Here is a 25,591-nt window from a genome sequence, read left to right as displayed (position 1 = left end):
CCCGGCCAAACTATGAAAAAAACTGCGACTTATAGTCCGAAAAATACGATAATTATAGTCTGCAAATGATGTGTTGTTGTTGAGTGTCGGTGCTGTCTAGAGCTCGGCAGAGTAACCGTGTAATACTCTTCCATATCAGTAGGTGGCAGCAGGTAGCTAATTGCTTTGTAGATGTCGGGAACAGCGGGAGGCAGCATGCAGGTAAAAAGGTTTCTAATGCTTAAACCAAAAATAAACAAAAGGAGAGTGTCCCTAAGAAAAGGCATTGAAGCTTAGGGAAGGCTATGCAGAACGGAACTAAAAGTGAACTGGCTACAAAGTAAACAAAAACAGAATGCTGGACGACAGCAAAGACTTACTGCGGAGCAAAGACAATGTACATCCGAACATGACATGACAATCAACAATGTCCCCACAAAGAAGGATAAAAACAACTAAAATCTTCTTGATTGCTAAAACAAAGTAGAAATATTGCTACAGTAAAATACCAAAAAAAGAGATAAAACCACCAAAATAGGAGCGCAAGACAAGAACTAAAACACTACACACAGGAAAACACCAAAAAAGTCCAAATAAGTCAAGGTGTGATGTGACAGTACACCTACTTTGAGACAAGAGCTATAGTGATGCATGCTTAGTTATGCTTTAAAGGCCTACTGAAATGAGATTTTCTTATTTAAACGGGGATAGCAGATCCATTCTGTGTGTCATACTTGATCATTTCGCGATATTGCCATATTTTTGCTGAAAGGATTTAGTAGAGAACATTGGCGATAAAGTTCGCAACTTTTGGTCGCTGATAAAAAAGCCTTGCCTGTACCGGAAGTAGCGTGACGTCTCAGGTTGTGGAGCTCCTCACATCTGCACATTGTTTACAATCATGGCCACCAGCAGCGAGAGCGATTCGGACTGAGAAAGCGACGATTTCCCCATTAATTTGAGCGAGGATGAAAGATTCGTGGATGAGGAAAGTGAGAGTGAAAGATTAGAGGGCAGTGGAAACGATTCAGATAGGGAAGATGCTGTGAGAGGCGGGTGGGACCTGATATTCAGCTGGGAATGACTAAAACAGTAAATAAACACAAGACATATATATACTCTATTAGCCACACCACAACCAGGCTTATTTAATATGCCACAAATTAATCCCGCATAACAAACACCTCCCCCCTCCCGTCCATATAACCCGCCCATACAAATCAAACACCCGCACAACACACTCAATCCCACAGCCCAAAGTACCGTTCACCTCCGCAAAGTTCATACAGCACATACAGGTATATTTCCCCAAAGTTACGTATGTGACATGTACATAGCGGCACGCACGTACGGGCAAGCGATCAAATGTTTGGAAGCCGCAGCTGCGTACTCGCGGTAGCGCGTATCCAACTCAAAGTCCTCCTGGTAAGAGTCTCTGTTGTCCCAGTTCTCCACAAGCATGCGTCTCCAACTCAAAGTCCTCCTGGTAAGAGTCTCTGTTGTCCCAGTTCTCCACAGGCCAATGGTAAAGCTTGACTGTCATATTTCGGGAATGTAAACAATGAAACACCGGCTACGTGTTTGTGTTGCTGCAGCCGGCCGCTAATACACCGCTTCCCACCTACAGCTTTCTTCTTTGCTGTCTTCATTGTTCATTAAACAAATTGCAAAAGATTCACCAACACAGATGTCCAGAATACTGTGGAATTTTGCGATTAAAACAGACGACTTAATAGCTGGCCACAATGCTGTCCCAAAACGTCCGCTACAATCCGTGACGTCACGCGCAAACGTCATCATACCGAGACGTTTTCAGCAGGATATTTCGCGGGAAATTTAAAATTGCACTTTACTAATCTAACCCGGCCGTATTGGCATGTTAAGATTTCATCATTGATATATAAACTATCAGACTGTGTGGTCGGTAGTAGTGGGTTTCAGTAGGCCAGGGATGTCCAAAGTGCGGCCCGCAGGTCATTTTTTAACGGCCCATTTTAAAATACGATTTAAAAAAAATTAAAAACATAAAAAGTGGTATGAAAGACCAAACAGGTGAAATGTAACAAGAACATGTTGCAATGTTTACTCTAATAACACAAAGCTGCCATGCAGGCTTTCTTTCTTTAAAAAAAAATAATGAAAGAAAATCAATGTTATTATGAATTATTGACCTATGCAAGGTTCCAATTACGTCACATTAAATATTCCACTTTGAGATATTTTTTGGGAAAATGTTGCATATTTTGTGTTTGCCATATAAAAAATTGAGCTGTCTTTTTTTTTTTTTTTTAAAGAAGGGCCTAAAACGAACAAACAAAAAACATAAACAAAAATACAACTTATAATTGACGGATAGATCTGAAGTTGATCTCGAGATTATTGTGTTAAAAGTAAACAGTAAAAAAAAATGTATAATTTATTTTTTAACACTTTAATGAGTAGTACCCTTTTGGTTCCCCAATAATTTTTGTGTGATTTGTTTTTAAGTGTCATCGCTCAAAAAATAATAATGAATTAAAATCAATGGTGTTATGAGTTATTGACCTTTTTAAGGCTCCAATTATTATATAATCTCAAATATTCCACTTAAAAATGTTATTGGGTGAAAATATTGCATATTTTGTGTTTTTTCCATAAAAAAACAGGGTTTTCTTTGACAAAAAGAGCTTACGACTTAAATATTTAAAAACGTTATATTGACAGACAGACCTAATGTTGATCTATGGATTTAAAACTTGAATAATAATAAAAATAATATTACTGAATAATGACACATTTTTTATATTTTTTTTAACAAAACCCTTTGGGGTCCCTGGGATCAAGCCTGAGTGGAGGCCTAATGTATATTTTTTATACATATATTGTATTGGTTTTTAAAATAAAAAAATATCAAAATGGCCCCCGCCTGATTTGATTTTTCAGTGTGCGGCCCTCAGTGGAAAAAGTTTGGACACCCCTGCAGTAGGCCTTTAAAGTCATATCCAACAATTGCGGCGACGACTTTTTACTGTCAACTGAGTTTAGTTTTTTAATGCTGTCTGCTGGTGGTGTGCCTCTGTATTTTTTCAACGCACAAAATGTGCCTTGACTCAAAGGTTGAAAAACACTGTCTTAAGGGCTGAAAGTGACTCCAGCTCGGTAATTAATTAATCACACGCCAACGTCGTCTGACTTTTTATAGCCGGAAGGATCCTCTCCCAGACTGACGCACTGTAAACCTTAGCAAGAATGTAAGCTCATGTTCCACACCTTCCATCTAACGACATTTCTGTATAGGAAATAATGATTGGGTGTATAAGTAATCTGTTCCAGGGTAAAACTGTCAATAACCACTAGAGGCACTTGAACGTTCTTAAAGGAGAACTGCACTTTTCGTTATAGCTCGGTTGGTAGAGTAGCCGTGCCAGCAACTTTGAGGGTTCCGGGTTCGATCCCGGCTTCCGCCATACTAGTCCTTGCCGTTGTGTCCTTGGGCAAGACACTTTCCCCGCCAGCTCCCAGTGCCACCCACACTGGTTTAAATGGAACTTAGATGCTTGGCACTCAGCATCAAGGGTTGGAATTGGGGGTTAAATCACCAAAAATGATTCCCGGGCGCGGCCACCGCTGCTGCTCACTGCTCCCCTCACCTCCCAGGGGGAGAGAATAATTTCGCCACACCTATTGTGTGTGTGTGTGTGTGACAATCATTGGTACTTTAACTTTAACTTGATATTGGGTTTCACTATGTAAAGCGCTTTGAGTCACTAGAGAAAAAGCGCTATATAAATATAATTCACTTCACTTTTTTTTATTGAATTGTGTCTGTCATTCACAATACTTATCTGAGACAAGCACACTTGTGTTTTTCTTTTTTTTATGCATTCTAAATTGTAAATAAACAATAGCAAAAGTCGGCTAACAATGGAGCCAACGGAAGTCAGTCTACTCCACATATATAGCGCTCTAAAAAACTTCCATCAATGTTTTATAAGTATTTATGTAATGTAGTAACGTTCATAACATGTAATATTTACGTATTTTGATCATATTAGATAGGTAGATAGTACTTTATTGATTCCTTCAGGAGAGTTCCCTCAGGAAAATAACAATTCCAGCAGCAGTGTACAGAATTGAGATCGAATTTAAAAAGTAAATAATGGGGGTATAAATGGAAACAAAATGGAAAAATATTACAATAAAAATAAAGATAAAAAGCAACTATGAGAATAAAAATATAACAGTAAAATAAGGATATAACAAGAGAAACTAGGCACACGGTTGCGTACTAATTTCACATCGCATCACAATGTTCGCTTTCCCCTTCAACAACAACAACACTCTTAATCATGTAATAGACTTTATGAGAGACAAAGACTACTTTGGGACAAAATATGATCCATAAACGTATATTTTTGAGCCTGAATATAGGGAGGATGAAGTTGTGCTAAACAGATGCAGCTTTAGTGAAACACTAGTGAAGTGAATTATATTTATATAGAGCTTTTCTTTAGAGACTTAAAGCGCTTTACATAGTGAAAACCCATTATCTCCATCTTTACATTACCTTTTAAACCAATGTGGGTGGCACTGGGAGCATGAGGGTAAAGTGTCTTGCCCAAGGACACAACAGCAGTGACTGGAATGGCAAAAGCGGGGATCGTACCTGGAACCTTCAAGTTCACTAAGCACACTAAGCATCAAGTAACGGTATTGCTAAGTGCTAAATCAGAAACGCAAGCGACGAACGTAATAAAACAATGATCTACTGTACAATGGCTGCTCTCACTGGGATGCAGACTGTTCCTGTTTGGATGAAGAATTCATCATAAGCCTCCCGCAGGTTAACAAAAAGGTGTTTCTTTTTGTGTCTTTCTCGCTATATCTGGGTCTAAGTTGGATGTCTTCTCGGTTTATGTCCACAACCTTCTACTATCCAGGTGAGAGACACAATTTAGAATCTAGAATTAACTTTCACCAACTCAGAGGCCATGCAGCAGCTCACCGGCTCTCTATGTCAATAGCTCTGTGTAATCACGATGCAACTAAAAGTAGTTCATCTGCGTTAGAGAGAATAAAAATACATGTAATTTTTTAAAAACAATATCGCTGATACTTGGTTACCTACTCAGTGGCCTAGTGGTTAGAGTGTCCGCCCTGAGATCGGTAGGTTGTGAGTTCAAACCCCGGCCGAGTCATACCAAAGACTATAAAAATGGGAGCCATTACCTCCCTGCTTGGCACTCAGCATCAAGGGTTGGAATTGGGGGTTAAATCACCAAAAATGATTCCGGGGCGCAGCACCCCTGCTGCCCACTGCTCCCCTCACCTCCCAGGGGGTGATCAAGGGGATGGGTCAAATGCAGAGGACAAATTTCACCACACCTAGTGTGTGTGTGTGACAATCATTGGTAGTTTGACTTTAATTATTCGGGTCACAAGATGTAAATGTTATGTTTATGTCACGTTATCGATGGGAAAATGCATTTTTAGACAATATGATTTGTCCCGAGAGTAACAACTGGTAGAAAATAGATTAGAAAGGACAAATAAATAAATAAAAAGATCCCAGGAACACCATGCATACCGTCAAGCATGGTGGTGGTAGTATTATGCTCTGGGCCTGTTTTGCTGCCAATGGAACTGGTGCTTCACAGAGAGTAAATGGGACTATGAAAAAGGAGGATTACCTCCAAATTCTTCAGGACAACCCGGAGGTTGGGTCTTGGTCGCAGTTGGGTGTTCCAACAGGACAATGACCCCAAACACACGTCAAAAGTGGTAAAGGAATGGCTAAATCAGGCTAGAATGAAGGTTTTAGAATGGCCTTCCCAAAGTCTTGACTTATACGTGTGGACAATGCTGAAGAAACAAGTCCATGTCAGAAAACCAACAAATTTAGCTGAACTGCACCAATTTTGTCAAGAGGAGTGGTCACAAATTCAAGCAGAAGCTTGTGGATGGCTACCAAAAGCACCTTATTGCAGTGAAGCTTGCCAAGGGACATGTAAGCAAATATTAACATTGCTGTATGTATACTTTTGACCCAGCACATTTGCTCACAGTTTCAGTAGATCATTTATGGTATGTAATGATGTTATTATATGTAAATGTTATTTTTTAAGGGGGCTTTATGGGCGCAACGGAGTACTCCCGTTAGCTGCATTGTTAGCCACCTCGTGCTCGCCATATTTTACGATTTGTAATGCAAAAACAAAACGTGTGTTCTTGTCTTGCATAAGGATTGGGATTGAAGGGCAAAATTCCCCATAAAAAGTGCAGTTCCCCTTTAAAGTTAAAGTACCAATGATTGTCACACACACACACTAGGTGTGGTGAAATTTGTCCTCTGCATTTGACCCATCCCCTTGATCACCCCCCTGGGAGGTGAGGGGAGCAGTGGGCAGCAGCGGTGGCTGCGCCCGGGAATCATTTTTGGTGATTTAACCCCCAATTCCAACCCTTGATGCTGAGTGCCAAGCAGGGAGGTAATGGCTCCCATTTTTATAGTCTTTGGTAAGACTCGGCCGGGGTTTGAACTCACAACCTACCAATCTCAGGGCGGACACTCTGACCACTAGGCCCCACCGTGTAGGTCTAAAACAGCCTTGGGCCACATTTAGAGAAAAAAATGTGTCTGGGGGCCAGTATATCTATTTTTAGGGACACCAATACAAAACTTCACAATAATGTCTGATTGAATGCTAAAAATGTTATGACAGACCGCCTAAAAAAACATAATGGAATTTTACATTTTTCTATGAACGATAAAACATTGACAAAATATGAACGTCACACCCCCTTTCGATCGACATATTTTACCATCAAGTGAAACGCAACAAACAGTGAAATATGAAGGCGAAGGGTACAAAATAAACCCACCTGGAATCTGATATATCACTAAGCTTTAGAACTTTGTTGTGAAAATCTCCTTCCGCGTCTGTGGAAACGCTTCCCGCCCACACTGCTTGGTGCCTCGTCTGAGCTGCTGTGACGTAGATTACCATAGTAACTAATTAGATTACCATAGTAACTGGTATATAATCCATAAGCGCAGATTCCAACCATTGAAATACAAACCCCGTTTCCATATGAGTTGGGAAATTGTGTTAGATGTAAATATAAACAGAATACAATGATTTGCAAATCATTTTCAACCCATATTCAATTAATTGCACTACAAAGACAAGATATTTGATGTTCAAACTCATAATTAACTTAGAATTTCATGGCTGCAACACGTGCCAAAGTAGTTGGGAAAGAGCATGTTCACCACTGTGTTACATGGCCTTTCCTTTTAACAACACTCAGTAAAGCTTTGGGAACTGAGGAGACACATTTTTGAAGCTTCTCAGGTGGAATTCTTTCCCATTCTTGCTTGATGTACAGCTTAAGTTGTTCAACAGTCCGGGGGTCTCCGTTGTGTTATTTTAGGCTTCATAATGCGTCACACATTTTCAATGGGAGACAGGTCTGGACTACAGGCAGGCCCGTCTAGTACCCGCACTCTTTTACTATGAAGCCACGTTGATGTAACACGTGGCTTGGCATTGTCTTGCTGAAATAAGCAGGGGCGTCCATGATAACGTTGCTTGGATGGCAACATATGTTGCTCCAAAACCTGTATGTACCTTTCAGCATTAATGGTGCCTTCACAGATGTGTAAGTTACCCACGCCTTGGGCACTAATACACCCCCATACCATCACAGATGCTGGCTTTTACACTTTGCGCCTATAACAATTCGGATGATTCTTTTCCTCTTTGGTCCGAGGGACACGATGTCCAGTTTCCAAAAACAATGTGAAATGTGGACTCGTCAGACCACAGAACACTTTTCCACTTTGCATCAGTCCATCTTAGATGAACTCAGGCCCTGCGAAGCCGACGGCGTTTCTGGGTGTTGTTGATAAACGGTTTTCGGCTTGCATAGGAGAGTTTTAACTTGCACTTACAGATGTAGCGACCAACTGTAGTTACTGACAGTGGGTTTCTGAAGTGTTCCTGAGCCCACGTGGTGATATCCTTTACACACTGATGTCGCTTGTTGATGCAGTACAGCCTGAGGGATCCAAGGTCACGGGCTTAGCTGCTTACGTGCAGTGATTTCTCCAGATTCTCTGAACCCTTTGATGATATTACGGAGCGTAGATGGTGAAATCCCTAAATTCCTTGCAATAGCTGGTTGAGAAAGGTTGTTCTTAAACTGTTAAACAATTTGCTCAGGCATTTGTTGACAAAGTGGTGACCCTCGCCCCATCCTTGTTTGTGAATGACTGAGCATTTCATGGAATCTACTTTTATACCCAATCATGGCACCCACCTGTTCCCAATTTGCCTGTTCACCTGTGGGATGTTCCAAATAAGTGTTTGATGAGCATTCCTCAACTTTATCAGTATTTATTGCCACTTTCCCAACTTCTTTGTCACGTGTTGCTGGCATCAAATTCTAAAGTTAATGATTATTTTAAAAAAAAAAGTTTATCAGTTTGAACATCAAATATGTTGTCTTTGTAGCATATTCAACTGAATATGGGTTGAAAAGGATTTGCAAATCATTGTATTCCGTTTAAATTGACATCTAACACAATTTGGAAACGGGGTTTGTACTTTGTATAGTTGAAGACTTACGGTCATTAGAAAACATCACTGCACATCATAATGGCAGCTACACTTTCCATCTTAAACATCTAAAAAAAATTATTTGGGAATGTCCGGCGGGCCAGATTGAACAGCTTAATGGGCCGCATGTGGCCCCCGGGCCTTAATTTGCCCAGGTCTGGTGTAAAAAGTCCCACGGTGCTTCTATCACAGACCTGGACATTCTGCGGCCCGCGGGCCACATCCGGCCCTTTGTGCGTCCCTGTCCGGCCCGCGTGAGGCCAATCATAAATTACAAAATACATTTTAAAAAGTATCTATGTCGAGTGAGCAATACAACGGTGCTGCTTTTGTTTTGAAAAGCGTTATTTGTATTACTTCCGTGGGGACGTATGCGCGTGCGTGATTGTGAACAGCTGCAATCACAAATTACAAAATAAAGTTGAAAAAACATCTATGTCGTGCGCGCAATACAACTGTGCTGCTTTTATTCTGAAAAGTGTTATTTATGGGCGTATGTCCGTGTGTAACCTGTCAGTGAAGGTGCACAGCGACAAGTGATGCACGGTTTACACCCAAGACGCTAAAAAGAGAAAAGTTGATGAGGAATGGCGTGTTTTCAACAAGACATGGACTGCCAAGCAACGTTCCCTCTAAGGTGCGCGCCTGCGCAATTGCGCACTGCTCAAGCGTCCTCTGCGCACAGCAAATATATGCCGCGCACCAAATCAAATCCCATCTGAATTCTAAACAAAATAAACACATTTATTCTGTGTAATTTTGCAATGCAACTTTGAGTGACAGTGACAACAAGAGGCCTTAATGGTGTTCGTCAACACCGTTCAATTATTGTAATGTCTATCGAGATGCTTCGAGGCCAGGAATTATATCGATCACTTTATTGAGCAAAACTGTTTATATTCGGCCATAACCACACCAAAAACATGAGTAAAACACTTCTATCTCGAAAAGCTAGTCATTTTCTGCCGTACAAATTAGGCCAAAAGCAACTTGTCTTCTGTCACCAACACGCATACCACTAAACCACTGGTGCGTTTATGGCCACATAAAAAGTCGGACAACTCAAACACCACACAAAGTTACAGTATGACTCCTCAGTCATACGTGTGCTTTTTTTACTGTCATTTATTATTAATGTTAATTTATTTATATTAATCATGGAATGCTGTTACTAGAGAAAGTTACTGGAATGCACACTTCATCCTATGCTTACATTTCATTGTGCAACATGAGGATGTTTAAGGGGAACTAAATGTGATCTCTGAAAGGGGTACAAATGATTTCCAAAGCAGTGCTTTTGGTATAAAGTAAGGTTAGGTTAAATGAAAGTATTATTATTATTATTATTTATTAATTATTATTATTATTATTATTAATCTTACGGTATACATCAAAAATAATATTGAGCAAAATTTAATTGAAATATTGTCGATGTGGCCCTCCAGCAGTGCTCGGGTTGCTCATGCGGCCCCCGGTAAACAATTAATTGCCCACCCCTGATCTATCAGGTTGACATAGGTGCAGTAGTGGGAAGTAACCACTCCCACTTACTAGAATTGTTGTGTACTTTTACTTTGTAAAATCTGTGGTGAGGTTGGAGTTGGGGAAAGAGTCGGATTTAGGATTGGTTATGCTTTGGGTTTAGGTTTAGACTAGAGTTTTTGTTAGGTTTGGAGTTAGTGCTGGCATTTAGAGCCTGTGCTAGGTTTAGGGTAGAGCAAGGGCTTGTCAGTTTGCTGCTCGCCATCTGGTATCAGTGATAAATGATTGATCCCCGCGTGGATCAGCAGTCCACTTGAGTTTTGGAAGTGGTGTGCTTGTGTTGTTCACTTCATGTAGCGTCACGGTACAAAGCAGCACCGCCTCCGCACACCACCTGGCACTGCAGAGGCGTCAGATTGCAGCACAGATGATGACCAATGTGACAGTTTCCATGGTTGGAGTCTTGTGTTGAGGAGTGGAAGCTTCTGGCAGGTCGCTTCAGTGGAACACCAACGTCTTGGTCAGCGGACCTGCCGGTCGCTTGCGTTTAAGGAGGAGCCCGCGTCGTGTCCTCTCCAAGGGGCCCGCTTTGTCCTGTGGGGCGCTTGAGGCGACGGCTTCGGGTTATTAATGTGCACGTTACTGTGGAGTCTGGCCCCGGCTGCACTGGCATGTGGAGCTCATTAGCATACGTCAGCTCATCCAATCATGACTACTATCCCAACCTTTTTGACCTGGGGGCCCAACTTTTCCACAACATGGGTGCCCGGGACCCACTCAAATAATAATATCTAACCTACTGACAGTTTACAACCTTGTCAAGCATGTGTTAATCACAAAGACTATTATATAACCCATAAACCTTAGACTTAGGTCAGGCTGATTATAAAAATAACTACTAACTAGGGCTGCAACTAACGATTAATTTGATAATCGATTAATCTGTCGATTATTACTTCGATTAATCGATTAATAATCGGATAAAGGAGACAAACTACATTTCTATCCTTTCCAGTATTTTATTTTTAAAAAAACAGCATACTGGCACCGAACTTATTTTGATTGTTTCTCAGCTGTTTGTAAATGTTGCAGTTTATAAAGAATTATTTTTTTTTAAAAAGTAAAAAAAAATTTTTTTTAAAGCCTCTGCGCATGCGCATAACATAGATCCAACGAATCGATGACTACATTAATCGGCAACTATTTTTATAATCGATTTTAATCGATTAGTTGTTGCAGCCCTACTACTAACCAAATATACTGATTAAAAAATACTTTTAGAAATGAGTAATAAGTAAAATTCAAGTGCAAAAGAAAATACAGCTTCACCACTTCAGTCATCATTTTTGCGCTTGAGAAACTTCTCTGACTTTAGCTCCAGACTTCTATTTGTTTAATGTTGTCATTACTGCCACAAGTGGTGGGAAAGTGTATTACAACTGAGTGCTGCTGTGGTCCGTACGGCGTGTCATTAGACAAACAACGTCAAGTGAGTCATAAAAGCATAAAAACATGTCTGTGTTGTACAAACACAAAAATGTCAGTTTCGTACAAACATAAAAAGTGTCTGACGTGTCGTACAACAATATAACTGTCCGATATGTCGTACAAACATATAAAGTGTCCGACATGTCGTACAAACAAAAAAACTGTCTGATGTGTCGTGCAAACATATGTCATATATGTCATACAAAAAAAAAAAAGGTTAGATGTGTCGTACAAACAAAAACATTTCCGTGTCGTACAAACATAAAAAGTGTCTGACGTGTCGTACAATATAAAAAGTGTCTGACGTGTCGTACAACATAAAAACTGTCCATGTCGTACAAACATATAAAGTGTCTGACATGTCGTACAAACAAAAAACGGCCAATGTGTCGTACAAACATATAAAGTGTCCGACATGTCGTACAAACCAAAAAACGTCCAATGTGTCGTACGAACAAAAAAATGTCTGTGTCATACAAACATAAAAAGCGTCCGACGTGTCGTACAAACATAAAAAGTGTCCGACGTGACATACAAACATAAAAAGTGTCGTACAAACATAAAAAGTGTCGTACAAACATAAGAAGTCATGGTCATGTCACCTAAACATGTCATGACTACTATCCCAACCTTTTTGACCTGGGGGCCCAACGTGTCGTACAAACATAAAAAGCATCCGACGCGTCGTACAAACATAAAAACCGTCCGACGTGTCGTACAAACATAAAAACCGTCTCACATGTCGTACAAACATAAAAAACATCCGACGTGTCGAACAAACATAAAAACCGTCTCACATGTCGTACAAACATAAAAAACATCCGACGTGTCGTACAAACATAAAAACCGTCTCACATGTCGTACAAACATAAAAAACATCCGACGTGTCTTACAAACTTAAAAACCGTCTCACATGTCGTACAAACATAAAAAACATCCGACGTGTCGTACAAACTTAAAAACCGTCTCACATGTCGTACAAACATAAAAAACATCCGACGTGTCGTACAAACATAAAAAACATCCGACGTGTCGTACGAACATAAAAAACATCCGACGTGTCGTACAAACATAAAAAACATCCGAGGTGTCGTACGAACATAAAAACCGTCCGACGTGCCGTACGAACATAAAAACCGTCCGACGTGTCGTACAAACATAAAAACTGTCCGTGTCGTAGAAACAAAAAAAGCATCCGACGTCTTGTACAAACATAAAAAGAGCGTCTGACGTGTCGTTAAAAACAAAAAGAGCGTCCGTGTTGTACAAACATAAAAAGAGCGTCCGAAGTGTCGTACAAACTAAAATAGTGTCTTGACGTGTCGTACAAATAAAAAAACGTCTGTGTCGCACAAATAAAAAATGTTCGTGTCGTACAAACAAAAAAATGTCCGTGTCGTACAAACATAAAAACTGTCCGACGTGTCGTACAAACATAAAAACTTTCCGACGTGTCGTACAAACATAGATAAACTGTCCGCTGTGTCGTACAAACACAAAAACGTCTGACGTGTCGTACAAACATATAAAGTGTCTGACATGTCGTACAAACAAAAAAAATGTCTGTCGTAAAAACATAAAAAGTGTCCGTGTCGTACACAAACATAAAAAGTGTCTGACATGTCGTACAAACATAAAAACTGTCTATGTCGTACAAACATAAAAAGTGTCGTACACAAACATAAAAAGTGTCTGATATGTCGTACTAACATAAAAACTGTCCGTATCGTAGAAACAAAAAAAGGGTCCGACGTCTTGTACAAATATAAAAAGAGCGTCCGAAGTGTTGAACAAACATAAAGAGCGTCTGACATGTCGTTAAAAACAAAAAAAGCGTCCGTGTCGTACAAACATAAAAAGAGCATCCGAAGTGTCGTACAAACAAAAATAGTGTCTCACGTGTCGTACAAATAAAAAAACGTCGGTGTCGCACAAATAAAAAAATGTCCGTGTTGTACAAACAAAAAAACGTCCAACCTGTCGTACAAACAAAAGAATGTCCATGTCGTACAAACATAAAAACTGTCCGACGTGTCGTACAAACATAAAAACCTTCCGACATGTCGTACAAACACATAAAGTGTCGTACAAACATGTCGTACAAACAAAAAAATGTGCGTGTCGTACAAACATAAAAACCTTCCGACATGTCGTACAAACAAAAAAACGTCCGACGTGTCGTACAAACATATAAAGTGTCGTAACAAACATGTCGTACAAACAAACGTCCGACCTGTCGTACAAACAAAAAAACGTCCGACTTGTCGTACAAACATAAAAACTGTCCGACGTGTCGTACAAACCTAAAAACTTTCCGACGTGTCTTACAAACATATAAAGTGTCCGACATGTCTTACAAACACAAAAACGTCTGACGTGTCGTACAAACATATAAAGTGTCCGACATGTCGTACAAACAAAAAAACGTCCGACGTGTCGTACAAACATAAAAAGTGTCCGACGTGTCGTACAAACATAAAAAGTGTCTATGTCGTACAAACAAAAAAATGTCCGTGTTGTACAAACATAAAAAGTTTCTGATGTCGTACAAACATAAAAATTGTCTGATATGTCGTACAAACATAAAAACTGTCCGTGTCTTAGAAACAAAAAAAGTGTCCGACGTCTTGCACAAACATTAAAAGACAAACATAAAAAGAGCGTCTGACATGTCGTTAAAAACAAAAAAAGCATCCGTGTCGTACAAACATAAAAAGAGCGTCCGAAGTGTCGTACAAACAAAAAGTGTCTGACGTGTCGTACAAATAAAAAAAACCTTGGTGTCGCACAAATAAAAAAATGTCCGTGTCGTACAAACAAAAAAACGTCCGACCTGTCGTACAAACAAAAAAACGTCCGACGTGTCGTACAAACATAAAAACTGTCCGATGTGTCGTACAAACCTAAAAACTTTCCGACGTGTCTTACAAACATATAAAGTGTCCGACATGTCTTACAAACACAAAAACGTCTGACGTGTCGTACAAGCATATAAAGTGTCCGACATGTCGTACCAACAAAAAAACGTCCGACGTGTCGTACAAACATAAAAAGTGTCCGACGTGTCGTACAAACATAAAAAGTGTCTGATGTCGTACAAACATAAAAAGTGTCTGATGTCGTACAAACATAAAAAGTGTCTGATGTCGTACAAACATAAAAAGTGTCTGATGTCGTACAAACATAAAAAGTGTCTGATGTCGTACAAACATAAAAAGTGTCTGATGTCGTACAAACATAAAAAGTGTCTGATGTCGTACAAACATAAAAACTGTCTGTGTCTTAGAAACAAAAAAAGCGTCCGACGTCTTGTACAAACATTAAAAGACAAACATAAAAAGAGCGTCTGACATGTCGTTAAAAACAAAAAAAGCGTCCGTTTCGTACAAACATAAAAAGAGCGTCTGAAGTGTTGTACAAACAAAAATAGTGTCTGACGTGTCGTACAAATAAAAAAACGTCGGTGTTGCACAAATAAAAAAATGTCCGTGTCGTACAAACATAAAAACTGTCCGACGTGTCGTACAAACATAAAAACTTTCCGACGTGTCGTACAAACACAAAGTGTCCGACATGTCGTACAAACATAAAAACTGTCCGACGTGTCGTACAAACATAAAAACTTTCCGACGTGTCGTACAAACATATAAAGTGTCCGACATGTCGTACAAACACAAAAACGTCTGACGTGTCGTACAAACATATAAAGTGTCCGACATGTCGTACAAACAAAAAAACGTCCGACGTGTCGTACAAACATAAAAAGTGTCTGATATGTCGTACAAACAAAAAAATGTCCGTGTCGTACGAACATAAAAAGTGTCTGATGTCGTACAAACATAAAAAGTGTCTGATGTCGTACAAACATAAAAAGTGTCTGATGTCGTACAAACATAAAAAGTGTCTGATATGTCGTACAAACATCAAAAGTGTGGTAGAAACATCAAAAGTGTGCAACATGTCGTCCTCTAGGTGAGGTGAAGATGGTGGATCGGCTTGCCAACAGCGAGGCCAACTCCAAGCGCATCGCGGTGGTGGAGAGCTGCTTCGGGGCGGCGGGTCAGCCTCTGGCCATCCCGGGCCGCGTGCTGATCGGCGAAGGCGTGCTGACCAAACTGTGCCGCAAGAAGCCCAAAGCGCGGCAGTTCTTCCTCTTCAACGACATCCTGGTGTACGGAAACATCGTCATCCAGAAGAAGAAGTACAACAAGCAGCACATCATCCCGCTGGAGAGCGTCACCATCGACACCGTGCCCGACGAGGGCGACCTGCGCAACGGCTGGCTCATCAAGACGCCCACCAAGTCCTTCGCCGTCTACGCCGCCACCGCCACGGAGAAGTCGGAGTGGATGAACCACATCGGCAAGTGCGTGGGCGAGCTGCTGCAGAAGAGCGGCAAAGCGCCCACCAGCGAGCACGCCGCCGTCTGGGTGCCCGACTCGGAGGCCACCGTCTGCATGCGCTGCCAGAAGGTCAAGTTCACGCCCGTCAGCCGCCGCCACCACTGCAGGAAGTGCGGCTTCGTGGTGTGCGGCCCGTGCTCTGACAAGAAGTACCTCCTGCCCAGCCAGTCGTCCAAGCCCGTCCGCGTCTGCGAGTTCTGCTACGTGCAGCTGACGTCGGGCGCGCGCTCGGACTCCTTCGCCCGGCCCTCGTCCAACTTCGACATGTCCGACGACGACGACGAGGACGACAGCAGTGACTGAGCGGGGCGGAGCCAGCCGGACCTCCCAGAACTGAGTGGTGGCATTTTGGACGGCCGCATCGCCACGCAACGCTGAGGCCTGGATAATAGACACGCCCCTTTGTCCTCTAGCTCCTCCCTCTTCTGTCCCCAGCCAATCATCTCTGCAGGGAAAGAGCTTTCTTTTCTATTTCAATTAGCTGCTCGTGACAAATCAAGCCTGTGCCTCCACGCTCACCTCCGTGCCTTCTAGAACATCAGCAGGTCTTCTTCTAGAACATCAGCAGGTCTTCTGGCAAAAAAAATACATTCGGTGCTTTGACGAGCACATCCTGTGTCCTGCAGTTGCCACGGCAACCATCTCTTCACTTCCACTGAGACACTAATGCTGCGTCCATTTGAGGGACGACATTCCTCCGGTCTTAGCGGAGGACCAGGACACACGTCGGACAGAAGTATCGGGACGGCTGCAGGAAACCGGACGTTTGCACACGAGGTAAATCGTCCCGTCTCTTCGCACTTCAGTAGTTTCTTTTCTCCGCTTTAAACTTTAAACCGTTTGGGTTTTATCAGTGTTTTTATGGTGCTATCTGCACGTAGCTGTACACCCAGCAGGGGGCGATGTGGTCATTTCAATTCACACAGCATGTTGCGTATCAATACTGCTGCTTCGATGTGTCAACCTAGGGGTATTCAACTAGCAGGCTCGGGGGCCAAATCCGACACCACATCGGTTCAGTTCAAAACTTGGGAGTACAAATATTTTTGCAGAAAATTCCAAACGTAAACCCGTTTTACACATTTAACGTTGCTAGCAAACATTAGCATCGGGGTCCAAACTTGTGATTTACATAATCTCCGATGTGTCAACCTAGGGGTATTCAACTAGCAGGCTCGGGGGCCAAATCCGACACCACATCGGTCCCCCGGGTTCAGTTCAAAACTTGGGAATACAAATATTTTTGCAGAAAATTCCTAGACGTAAACACAGTTCTACACATTTAACTTAACGAGGCATTCCGTTGTGTATCAATACTGCTGGTTCGATGTGTCAACCTAGAGGTATTCAACTAGCAGGCTCGGGGGCCAAATCCGACACCACAGCGGTCCCCCGGGTTCAGTTCAAAACTTGGGAGTACAAATATTTTTGCAGAAAATTCCAAACGTAAACCCGTTTTACACATTTAACGTTGCTAGCAAACATTAGCATCGGGGTCCAAACTTGTGATTTACATAGTCTTCGATGTGTCAACCTAAGGGTATTCAACTAGCAGGCTCGGGGGCCAAATCCGACACCACATCGGTCCCCCGGGTTCAGTTCAAAACTTGGGAATACAAATATTTTTGCAGAAAATTCCTAGACGTAAACACAGTTCTACACATTTAACTTAACGAGGCATTCCGTTGTGTATCAATACTGCTGGTTCGATGTGTCAACCTAGAGGTATTCAACTAGCAGGCTCGGGGGCCAAATCCGACACCACAGCGGTCCCCCGGGTTCAGTTCAAAACTTGGGAGTAAACATATTTTTGCAGAAAATTCCAAACGTAAACCCGTTTTACACATTTAACGTTGCTAGCAAACATTAGCATCGGGGTCCAAACTTGTGATTTACATAATCTTCGATGTGTCAACCTAGGGGTATTCAACTAGCAGGCTCGGGGGCCAAATCCGACACCTAAGCGGTCCCCCGGGTTCAGTTCAAAACTTGGGAGTACAAATATTTTTGCGGAAAATTCCTAGACGTAAACACGTTTGCTAACAAACATTAGCATTGGGGTCCAAATTTGTGATTTACATAATCGAGGCGTTCCGATGTGTCAACGTAGGGGTATTCAACTAGCAGGCTCGGGGACCAAATCCGACACCACAGCGGTCCCCCGGGTTCAGCTCAAAACTTGAGAGTAGAAATATTTTGCAGAAAATTCCAAACGTAAACCCGTTTTACACATTTAACATTGCTAACAAACATTAGCATCGGGGTCCAAACTTGTGATTTACATAATCGAGGCGTTCCGATGTGTCAACCTAGGGGTATTCAACTAGCAGGCTCGGGGACCAAATCCGACACCAAAGCGGTCCCCCGGGTTCAGTTCAAAACTTAGGAGTACAAATATTTTTGCGGAAAATTCCTGGACGTAAACACGTTTTACACATTTCACTTTGCTAACAAACATTAGCATCGGGGATCCAAACTTGTGATTTACATAATTGAGGCGTTCCTCAAGGCACCCCTTTAAGTCCTCTCCTTTTTTGGCAGATACACCTTTTTCCGTAATTTGACTGACTGTAGTTAGTTTACATCAGATGCGGTTCAACTTCTTGAGTTGTAGTCCTGGTGTTCCTTAGGGTTCAATCTTAGATCCTCTGTTTTTCATCATTGTTCAAAAAAAAATTCAAATTTTTGCTGATCACACTCGAGTGATCACACTCGAGTGCTGTCATGAAGATGTTTGGGGAAGATCCTAAAAAAAACAACCAAGCGCTCCTGTAACTAAGAAAATAAATGGACCAAGATCAAATGTCCACTGTAGAGGACACCGGTGACACAAAACAAGACTTATAAGGGAGGACGGGATCAGTTCGGCTCTCTGGAAAGGTGGCCCCTTAAAACAATTGAGATGAATATCCCCGCGTTACTGTACTAAAAAGAGGCATTTTTTACGACTTTATTATGTTCACGTTCAATCAATGCAAGACCAGGAGCAGAACTCTTCCACAAGGTTTTGGACTATTTGCCATGTTGGAACAGTTCTAGTTGTTCCACACCAAACCTTCACGGACCTTCCTTTAGCACCAGCACCAGAAAAACGGTCCAAACTGTGATTCAGGGACGACTATGATTGGATCGGAGATGTGTCCCAACACTTTTGTCCGTTTTTGCCCTCTTTTTCTTCTTGTTACTTTTCAAAATACTTTTCTTTTTTTTTTGTTCGAGAATTACCGTCTAAAAATTAGGAAGTGAGTTTTATTTTCGGGACTGTGTGGTTGTGCGATCACACTCACACAAGTGTGTATGTGCATGTGTGTGTGTGTGTGTCATGTGACAAGTTTCTCTTCCCAGCTGAGTTTAAAGTGTGAAAGGAGAAAAAAAAGGGATATTTTTCTTGTTTTTTTTGTCTTGTACGATAGTTGTGTAAAATTTAAAAGAATGTCGCTATATAATTATTTCTATTGTTTTTGTCGAGCAATTGTGCGTCGAAGGAATCTTTCACGCTAGTACAATCGTTACACTGAACGCCATATTTGGTCATCTAATGCAGAACCACCTCAGAAAACACCATCATGGCCAACAATAATGCACAGTAGCATAGTAGGCCAAAGTATTCATTAAAACAAGGCAGGGGTATTGTTTAACAAGAATATTTACCATATTTTCCGGACTATAGAGCGTGACAGTGTATAAGTTTACCCACTAAATGTGAGAAGAAAAAATATCTCCATATATTAGCCGCAGATATATACGTTGTGAAATGAGATATTTACACAGAAATATTCTGTAAATGTTTATTTACATACCTTGATTGTTTCCAAACGGCGGCTGTAACACGGCAGTAAAACGGCTGATCAAACAAAACAGAAGTCATCGTCATGTACTCACTCACTCTCTAATCAGCTAAACAAACTCCACGGTGACGTTTTGGTGAATTTACAAAACTGGAACAATACAAAAAATATATTTATTGTAAGTTAATAATACTAACACAGACACTTTAACTAATGCTAACGACGCTAGCTTCATTCCAGTACGATAGCACGTGCAAACATGCATGAAAACACTCCTACAGACATCACACATGAAACGGTTTAGTAAGTATGAATAGTTTTGGTTATATTGTAAAACTTACAAACGTTGCTTGGAGTGATGAATGAAGAATACATACGAGTAGAAACGCTATGGACGGCTAAAAACCCGAACGGCACGTCTACTTCCGGTTGAAAGCTCAGTCCAAAGACGGCACTGCAGTAACTTCAGTGAGCAAACTTGTCCAAAAGGTGGCGCCATAGCACAAACAATAACACACCTTCTCAGTGTATTCAATTGTGGGGGTTTTAAAAAAACTTTTTGCATTATAATCTGGAATTAACGGTAAAAAAAAAAATTGGCCACTAACAGACAGTTTGAACAGTAACACTGTGTTTGAATATTTCACTGATTTGGCGTACCACCACAGTTTGATTTGGTGTGCCACTAACAGACAGCTTGAACAGTTACACTGTGTTTGTGGTTTTACGCCAAATCAATGAAATATTCAAAGTGTTACTGTTCAAACTGTCTGTTAGTGGCCAATTTTTTCAAACTGTGGTGGTACGTCAAATCAATGAAATATTCAGTTTGATTTGGTGTACCACTACAGTTTGAAAAAATTTTTAAAAATTGGCCACTAACAGACAGTTTGAACAGTAACACTGTGTTTGAATATTTCATTGATTTGGCGTACCACCACAGTTTGAAAAAATTGGCCACTAACAGACAGTTTGAACAGTAACACTGTGTTTGAATATTTCATTGATTTGGCGTACCACCACAGTTTGAAAAAATTGGCCACTAACAAACAGTTTGAACAGTAACACTGTTTGTGGTGGTATGCCAAATCAAACTGTGGTGGTACGCCAAATCAATGAAATATTCAATTTGATTTGGCATACCACCACAGTTTGAAAAAATTGGCCACTGACAGTTTGAACAGTAACACTGTTTGAATATTTCATTGATTTGGCGTACCACCACAGTTTGAAAAAAATTGGCCACTAACAGACAGTTTGAACAGTAACACTGCGTTTGTGGTGGTACGCCAAATCAAACTGTGGTGGTACGCCAAATCAATTAAATATTCAAACACAGTGTTACTGTTCAAACTGTCTGTTAGCGGCCAATTTTTTCAAACTGTGGTGGTACGCCAAATCAAACTGAATATTTCATTGATTTGGCGTACCACCACAGTTTGAAAAAATTGGCCACTAACAGACTGTTTGAACAGTAACACTGTGTTTGTGGTGGTACGCCAAATCAATGAAATATTCAAACACAGTGTTATTGTTCAAATGGTCTGTTAGTGGCCAATTTTTTCAAACAAGACAGTTTGAACAGTAACACTGTTTGAATATTTCATTGATTTGGCGTACCACCACAGTTTGAAAAAATTGGCCACTAACAGACCGTTTGAACAGTAACACTGTTTTTGTCGTGGTACGCCAAATCAATGAAATATTCAAACAGTGTTACTGTTCAAACTGTCTGTTAGTGGCCAATTTTTTAAAACTTTTTCAAACAGACAGTTTGAACAGTAACACTGTGTTTGAATATTTCATTGATTAGGCATACCACCACAGTTTGAAAAAATTGGCCACTAACCGACAGTTTGAACAGTAACACTGTGTTTGTGGTGGTACGCCAAATCAATGAAATAATCAGTTTGATTTGGCGTACCACCACAGTTTGAAAAAATTGGCCACTAACAGACAGTTTGAACAGTAACACTGTGTTTGAATATTTCATTGATTTGGCGTACCACCACAGTTTGAAAATCCCTGATCTGATGCCAAGAAAAGCCACTAAATCATACATTTGATGGTTACCTAAATAATATTAAATGAGAACATACAACACTACATTTAGTACAGCGATTGTGCTCGCCTAAAAGATTCCTTCAATGCGTGTTTACATGCGTTCTAATTGGGAGGTCACATGACGTCTAATAGTGGGCGTGGCCTTAAAGGACGCATGCTCTTGAGTCGAAAGTAGAGCTCTGTTTAACACACTACCTGCGGGGGGTCCCTGAACGCAGCATCAATGAGATCCGACTGAAAGGTCCGCCAACACGAGCGGGTCGTTTCCTGGAGCGTTCCTTCCACGTTTAATCCCATAGTTTGCAAAAAAAGAGAACAAAAAAAGGGCTTCAAGGAGAATGTAAAACTGCAGCTTCATTAACAGTTTGATTGATCGATGTGTTGCTTCCAGCTGACATGTTGTCTTCACAGAGTGAAGGCTGAATATAAAAATATGAAATATGCAACTTCTGTGGGACTTTTTCTTTGTTTTTTTTTTACACAAACTGAATGAACATTCTGTGTTCCACTTGCCTTTCTTGTCATGAATGCCATTTTGAAGGGGTGAAAAGTCCAAAAGTTACTTTTTTAAATTGTCTTCCCGTTTTCTTTCTCTCCTGCATGACCGGCGGTGATCTTCCTTACGTGGTTTATTCTGCTCAAAGGGACGACAGACGCTCCCGCTAAGAAGTGACAGCTGTGACGCGCTGATAGCTCGCCGCTGCAAATGACCGCGGTCGTAAGTCACTTGAGTGACAGCCTCGTTTTCACAAGAAACTCCTTGAAGACATTTATTATACATGTGAATATTATTCACCCTCACCCCTTTTGAAGTCAAGTTGTTTCATTGTAAAAGGGGGATTGAAAAAAAATCATATTGAAAGACAATTATCTAGAGTGGAAAAACAAGCTGCCTTTATTTTGAAGCTGCTATTGATTTATGACAACAAGACTTCAAAAGTTTGCAAGTAAATAAATAATAAATATGATGAAAATAGTTTTAAGCTCAAGGAGATTCCTGAGACATTTTGAGAGTTAATGAGGAAGTCAGTCACGTGATGCATGGCGTCTCTACATGCGTGGGTGTCAAACTTTGGCCCGCGATATCAAATTAACACTAGAGCTGGCCCGCCGATTATATACAGCGCCGTTGCCGCGGTAACACCGCATTCACCGCTAATTCTCATACTTGCCAAACCTCCCGGGAGTCCCAAATTTCAGTGCCCCTCCCGAAAATCGTCACGTCCGCTTTTCATCCAGTCCAAAGAATGCTGGCCCAGTCACATAATATAACAAGTGAATGCAATGCATACTTGATCAACAGCGATACAGGTTACACTGAGGGTAGCCGTGTAAACAACTTCAACACTGTTACAAATATACGCCACACTGTGAACCCACACCAAACAAGAATGATAAACACATTTCGGGAGAACATCCACACCGTAACACAACATAAACACAACAGAACAAATACCCAGAACCCTTTGCAGCACTAACTCTTGGGGGGGTAGAGGGGGGTGGGGTTTGGGGGTTAGCAGGGGTGTATTTTGTAGCATCCCGGAAGAGTTAGTGCTGCAAAGGGTTCTGGGTATTTGTTCTGTTGTGTTTAAGTTGCTACGGTGCGGATGTTCTCCCGAAATGTGTTTGTCATTCTTGTTTGGTGTGGGTTCACAGTGTGGCGTATATTTGTAACAGTGTTTAAGTTGTTTATACGGCCACCCTCAGTGTAACCTGTATCGCTTATGTCTGTGCGCGTACAGAAGCACACACACTCCGCTTTGTAGATCTCGGGTCAAGACAAAATCTTCCTGTTGATTACATCAAAGAAACAGAACACCTTCATGTTGCTTCCCATCCTACACAGTGGAGTTTTACAAGCCTTCTGCTTGGTAGGATCAAAGACGGCTTTTGTCTTCTCGCAGGGTAAGCTGAACTCAATGTAACACAAAGTTTTGTGACAACATAGATACAATTATTCTGACAGTTACCATAGGGACGCAAAATCTACGGAAATTGCCGAAGGTATTCGGAGCGAAATATTCTAAATGGCCGACTAAATTTGTGGCATTTTGTGATGTTTAGACAGTATTTTCACATACTTTGTAAACACAATTGGATCTAGTTTAATGGTTACAATGGAGCACAAATAAGCTGCTAAAGTCAACTTGTTTTTCCACCATACTGCTACTTTTAACATTTCAGCTTCTTGCTGAATTAGCACATTTCAAAAACCAAAAAGGATATGTGTGTGAAGTTCTGACATCTTGTCACAACCTCCCCAACTTGTCTCAATCATTTGTGCTGCACATGTTTTAGTTTTTATGCTAACGTTTTATGATGCATAACCAGCACCATAAAACATCCAAATTATTGGGCACATTGTGACATTTTTATGAATATGAACACTTTGAATTCACGTTAACATAAAAGCTGTTAAACTAGACCGAAATAGGGAGGGGCTGCTGGTGCATAATAAAACAATAAGATAAAAATAATATACAATAAGTAGAAATGGGACAATTTTGGGGAGATTTAGACATAGTTTGGGGTCTGATTATAGATAATACATTAACATAAAACGTCATCATAAATACTATAATAGACCAAAAAACTAAAAAGTTGCATCACAAACAAACTGACACGTTCAGGGAGGTTCTGACATGGTGGGCGGGGCCAACTTCACACAGGTGCATTATATTTGTACTACGGGACTATGCACTTTGGCCACGCCTTCTTTTATGGCTGTGTCAGGATTGACTGCATCAGTCTCGTATTGAGGGTCAAAGTGAGCGAGCCGCACAAACAGGAAGTGGTGTCGTGCAATCACAGACTCTGCGGTCCACAGCGTTACTTTTATTTTAGAGGAGCGCGTCACGCTATGATGGCGCCTCCACACAGGAGAACAATGCGACTGAAATGGACAAGATGCGTACCCGGAGAGCAGCGTCAGCCGTCTGGTTGCTGGTTCCAGTCCCACACGTGCAGAGACCCGTCTGAGGCGGCCGACAGAAGCGTCCTGGCCTGCTTGGGGTGCCAGACGTGAGCGGTGACCACGGCGCCGTCCGCCGCCTGCGAAGACACCGTGTGACCTCGATGCTCGAAGAGCGGCGCGGCTGTTGTTGGCTCCGCCCCCCAGGCGGTGGCGCTGTAGATTTGGACGTCGCCGCTGAAACCTGCGAGAATAGAGAGAGCGGATTAAAGTGTGCAGTGCTCGTCTGCCACCAGCAGAGGCGCTGTGGAGCCTCAACAACATCTATGTTACATTAGCATTTCATACTTGGGTGGAAACAAGAGTTCAGAACATTCAGACTGTGGTGGAGCGGAAAATCTTTAGAGTTCGTTCAGTTGACGCTGACCTGACACAGAGATGGTGTCCTGCAGCGTCGGCGCCCACCTCACGGTGACGTCACCCGCCCCCGGGTGTTGTTGACGTCGTAGTCCGACCGCCAGCTGAGCCTGACTCACTGCGCCCGGGGGGTTCCTCAGGTCCGAAAGCACCGTTAGCCCTGTTGAGGACACGCGGACAAGCCTGCAGCCGGACGCGCCCGTCGAGACGTCCGTCCACCAGAGGGAGCCGGGATCCATGGAGGACACGAGCTGCGGGGGCGATGGCGTGCGAGTGTCTACGGTGTGAAGGTTCCCATTGGTGCAGGCCGCCAGGAAGACCGCCTCACTCAGGAAGTGTAGCGACGTCAGAAGGTCTGCAGACTCTGATGCTGTAAAAAAATCTAACAGTCACTTCCTGTTTCATCACACACAAGACATGACATCATCATCAAACAAGACGTGACATTATCACAAACGA

At 41.7% G+C, this 25,591-nt stretch overlaps 2 protein-coding genes across 3 annotated transcripts in view; one reads left to right on the top strand and one right to left on the bottom strand.

Annotated features, from left to right (window-relative positions):
- plekhf2 (pleckstrin homology domain containing, family F (with FYVE domain) member 2) overlaps positions 1 to 23,074 on the top strand; it is a 47,901-nt gene extending 24,827 nt beyond the window's left edge. The window contains exons 2-3 of one of the 2 annotated variants that reach the window (XR_009827723.1): positions 15,522 to 16,729; positions 22,449 to 23,074. Coding sequence is in view for 1 of the 2 variants with exons in the window: in XM_062062635.1 (XP_061918619.1) it covers positions 15,533 to 16,255 (723 nt within the window). In the remaining variant the exon portion in view is untranslated. Of the gene's footprint in view, positions 1 to 15,521; positions 21,041 to 22,448 lie in introns of those variants that run through there. The other variant, XM_062062635.1, reaches the window with a different exon arrangement.
- Positions 23,075 to 24,608: 1,534 nt separating this feature from the next.
- Positions 24,609 to 25,591, bottom strand: part of LOC133659841 (WD repeat-containing protein 73-like) — a 15,953-nt gene continuing 14,970 nt past the window's right edge. Inside the window, exons 7-8 of the mRNA XM_062062631.1 lie at positions 25,143 to 25,502; positions 24,609 to 24,959 (exon numbers count right to left, since the gene is read on the bottom strand). Coding sequence (XP_061918615.1) covers positions 24,733 to 24,959; positions 25,143 to 25,502 — 587 coding nt within the window. The 3' untranslated portion in view covers positions 24,609 to 24,732. The remainder of the gene's footprint in view (positions 24,960 to 25,142; positions 25,503 to 25,591) is intronic.

Source organism: Entelurus aequoreus, linkage group LG11, assembly GCF_033978785.1.
Source record: "Entelurus aequoreus isolate RoL-2023_Sb linkage group LG11, RoL_Eaeq_v1.1, whole genome shotgun sequence".
In the NCBI taxonomy this organism is placed as follows: domain Eukaryota; kingdom Metazoa; phylum Chordata; class Actinopteri; order Syngnathiformes; family Syngnathidae; genus Entelurus; species Entelurus aequoreus.
Note: the sequence above shows the minus strand (reverse complement) of the source record. Positions and strands in the feature narration are given on the sequence as shown.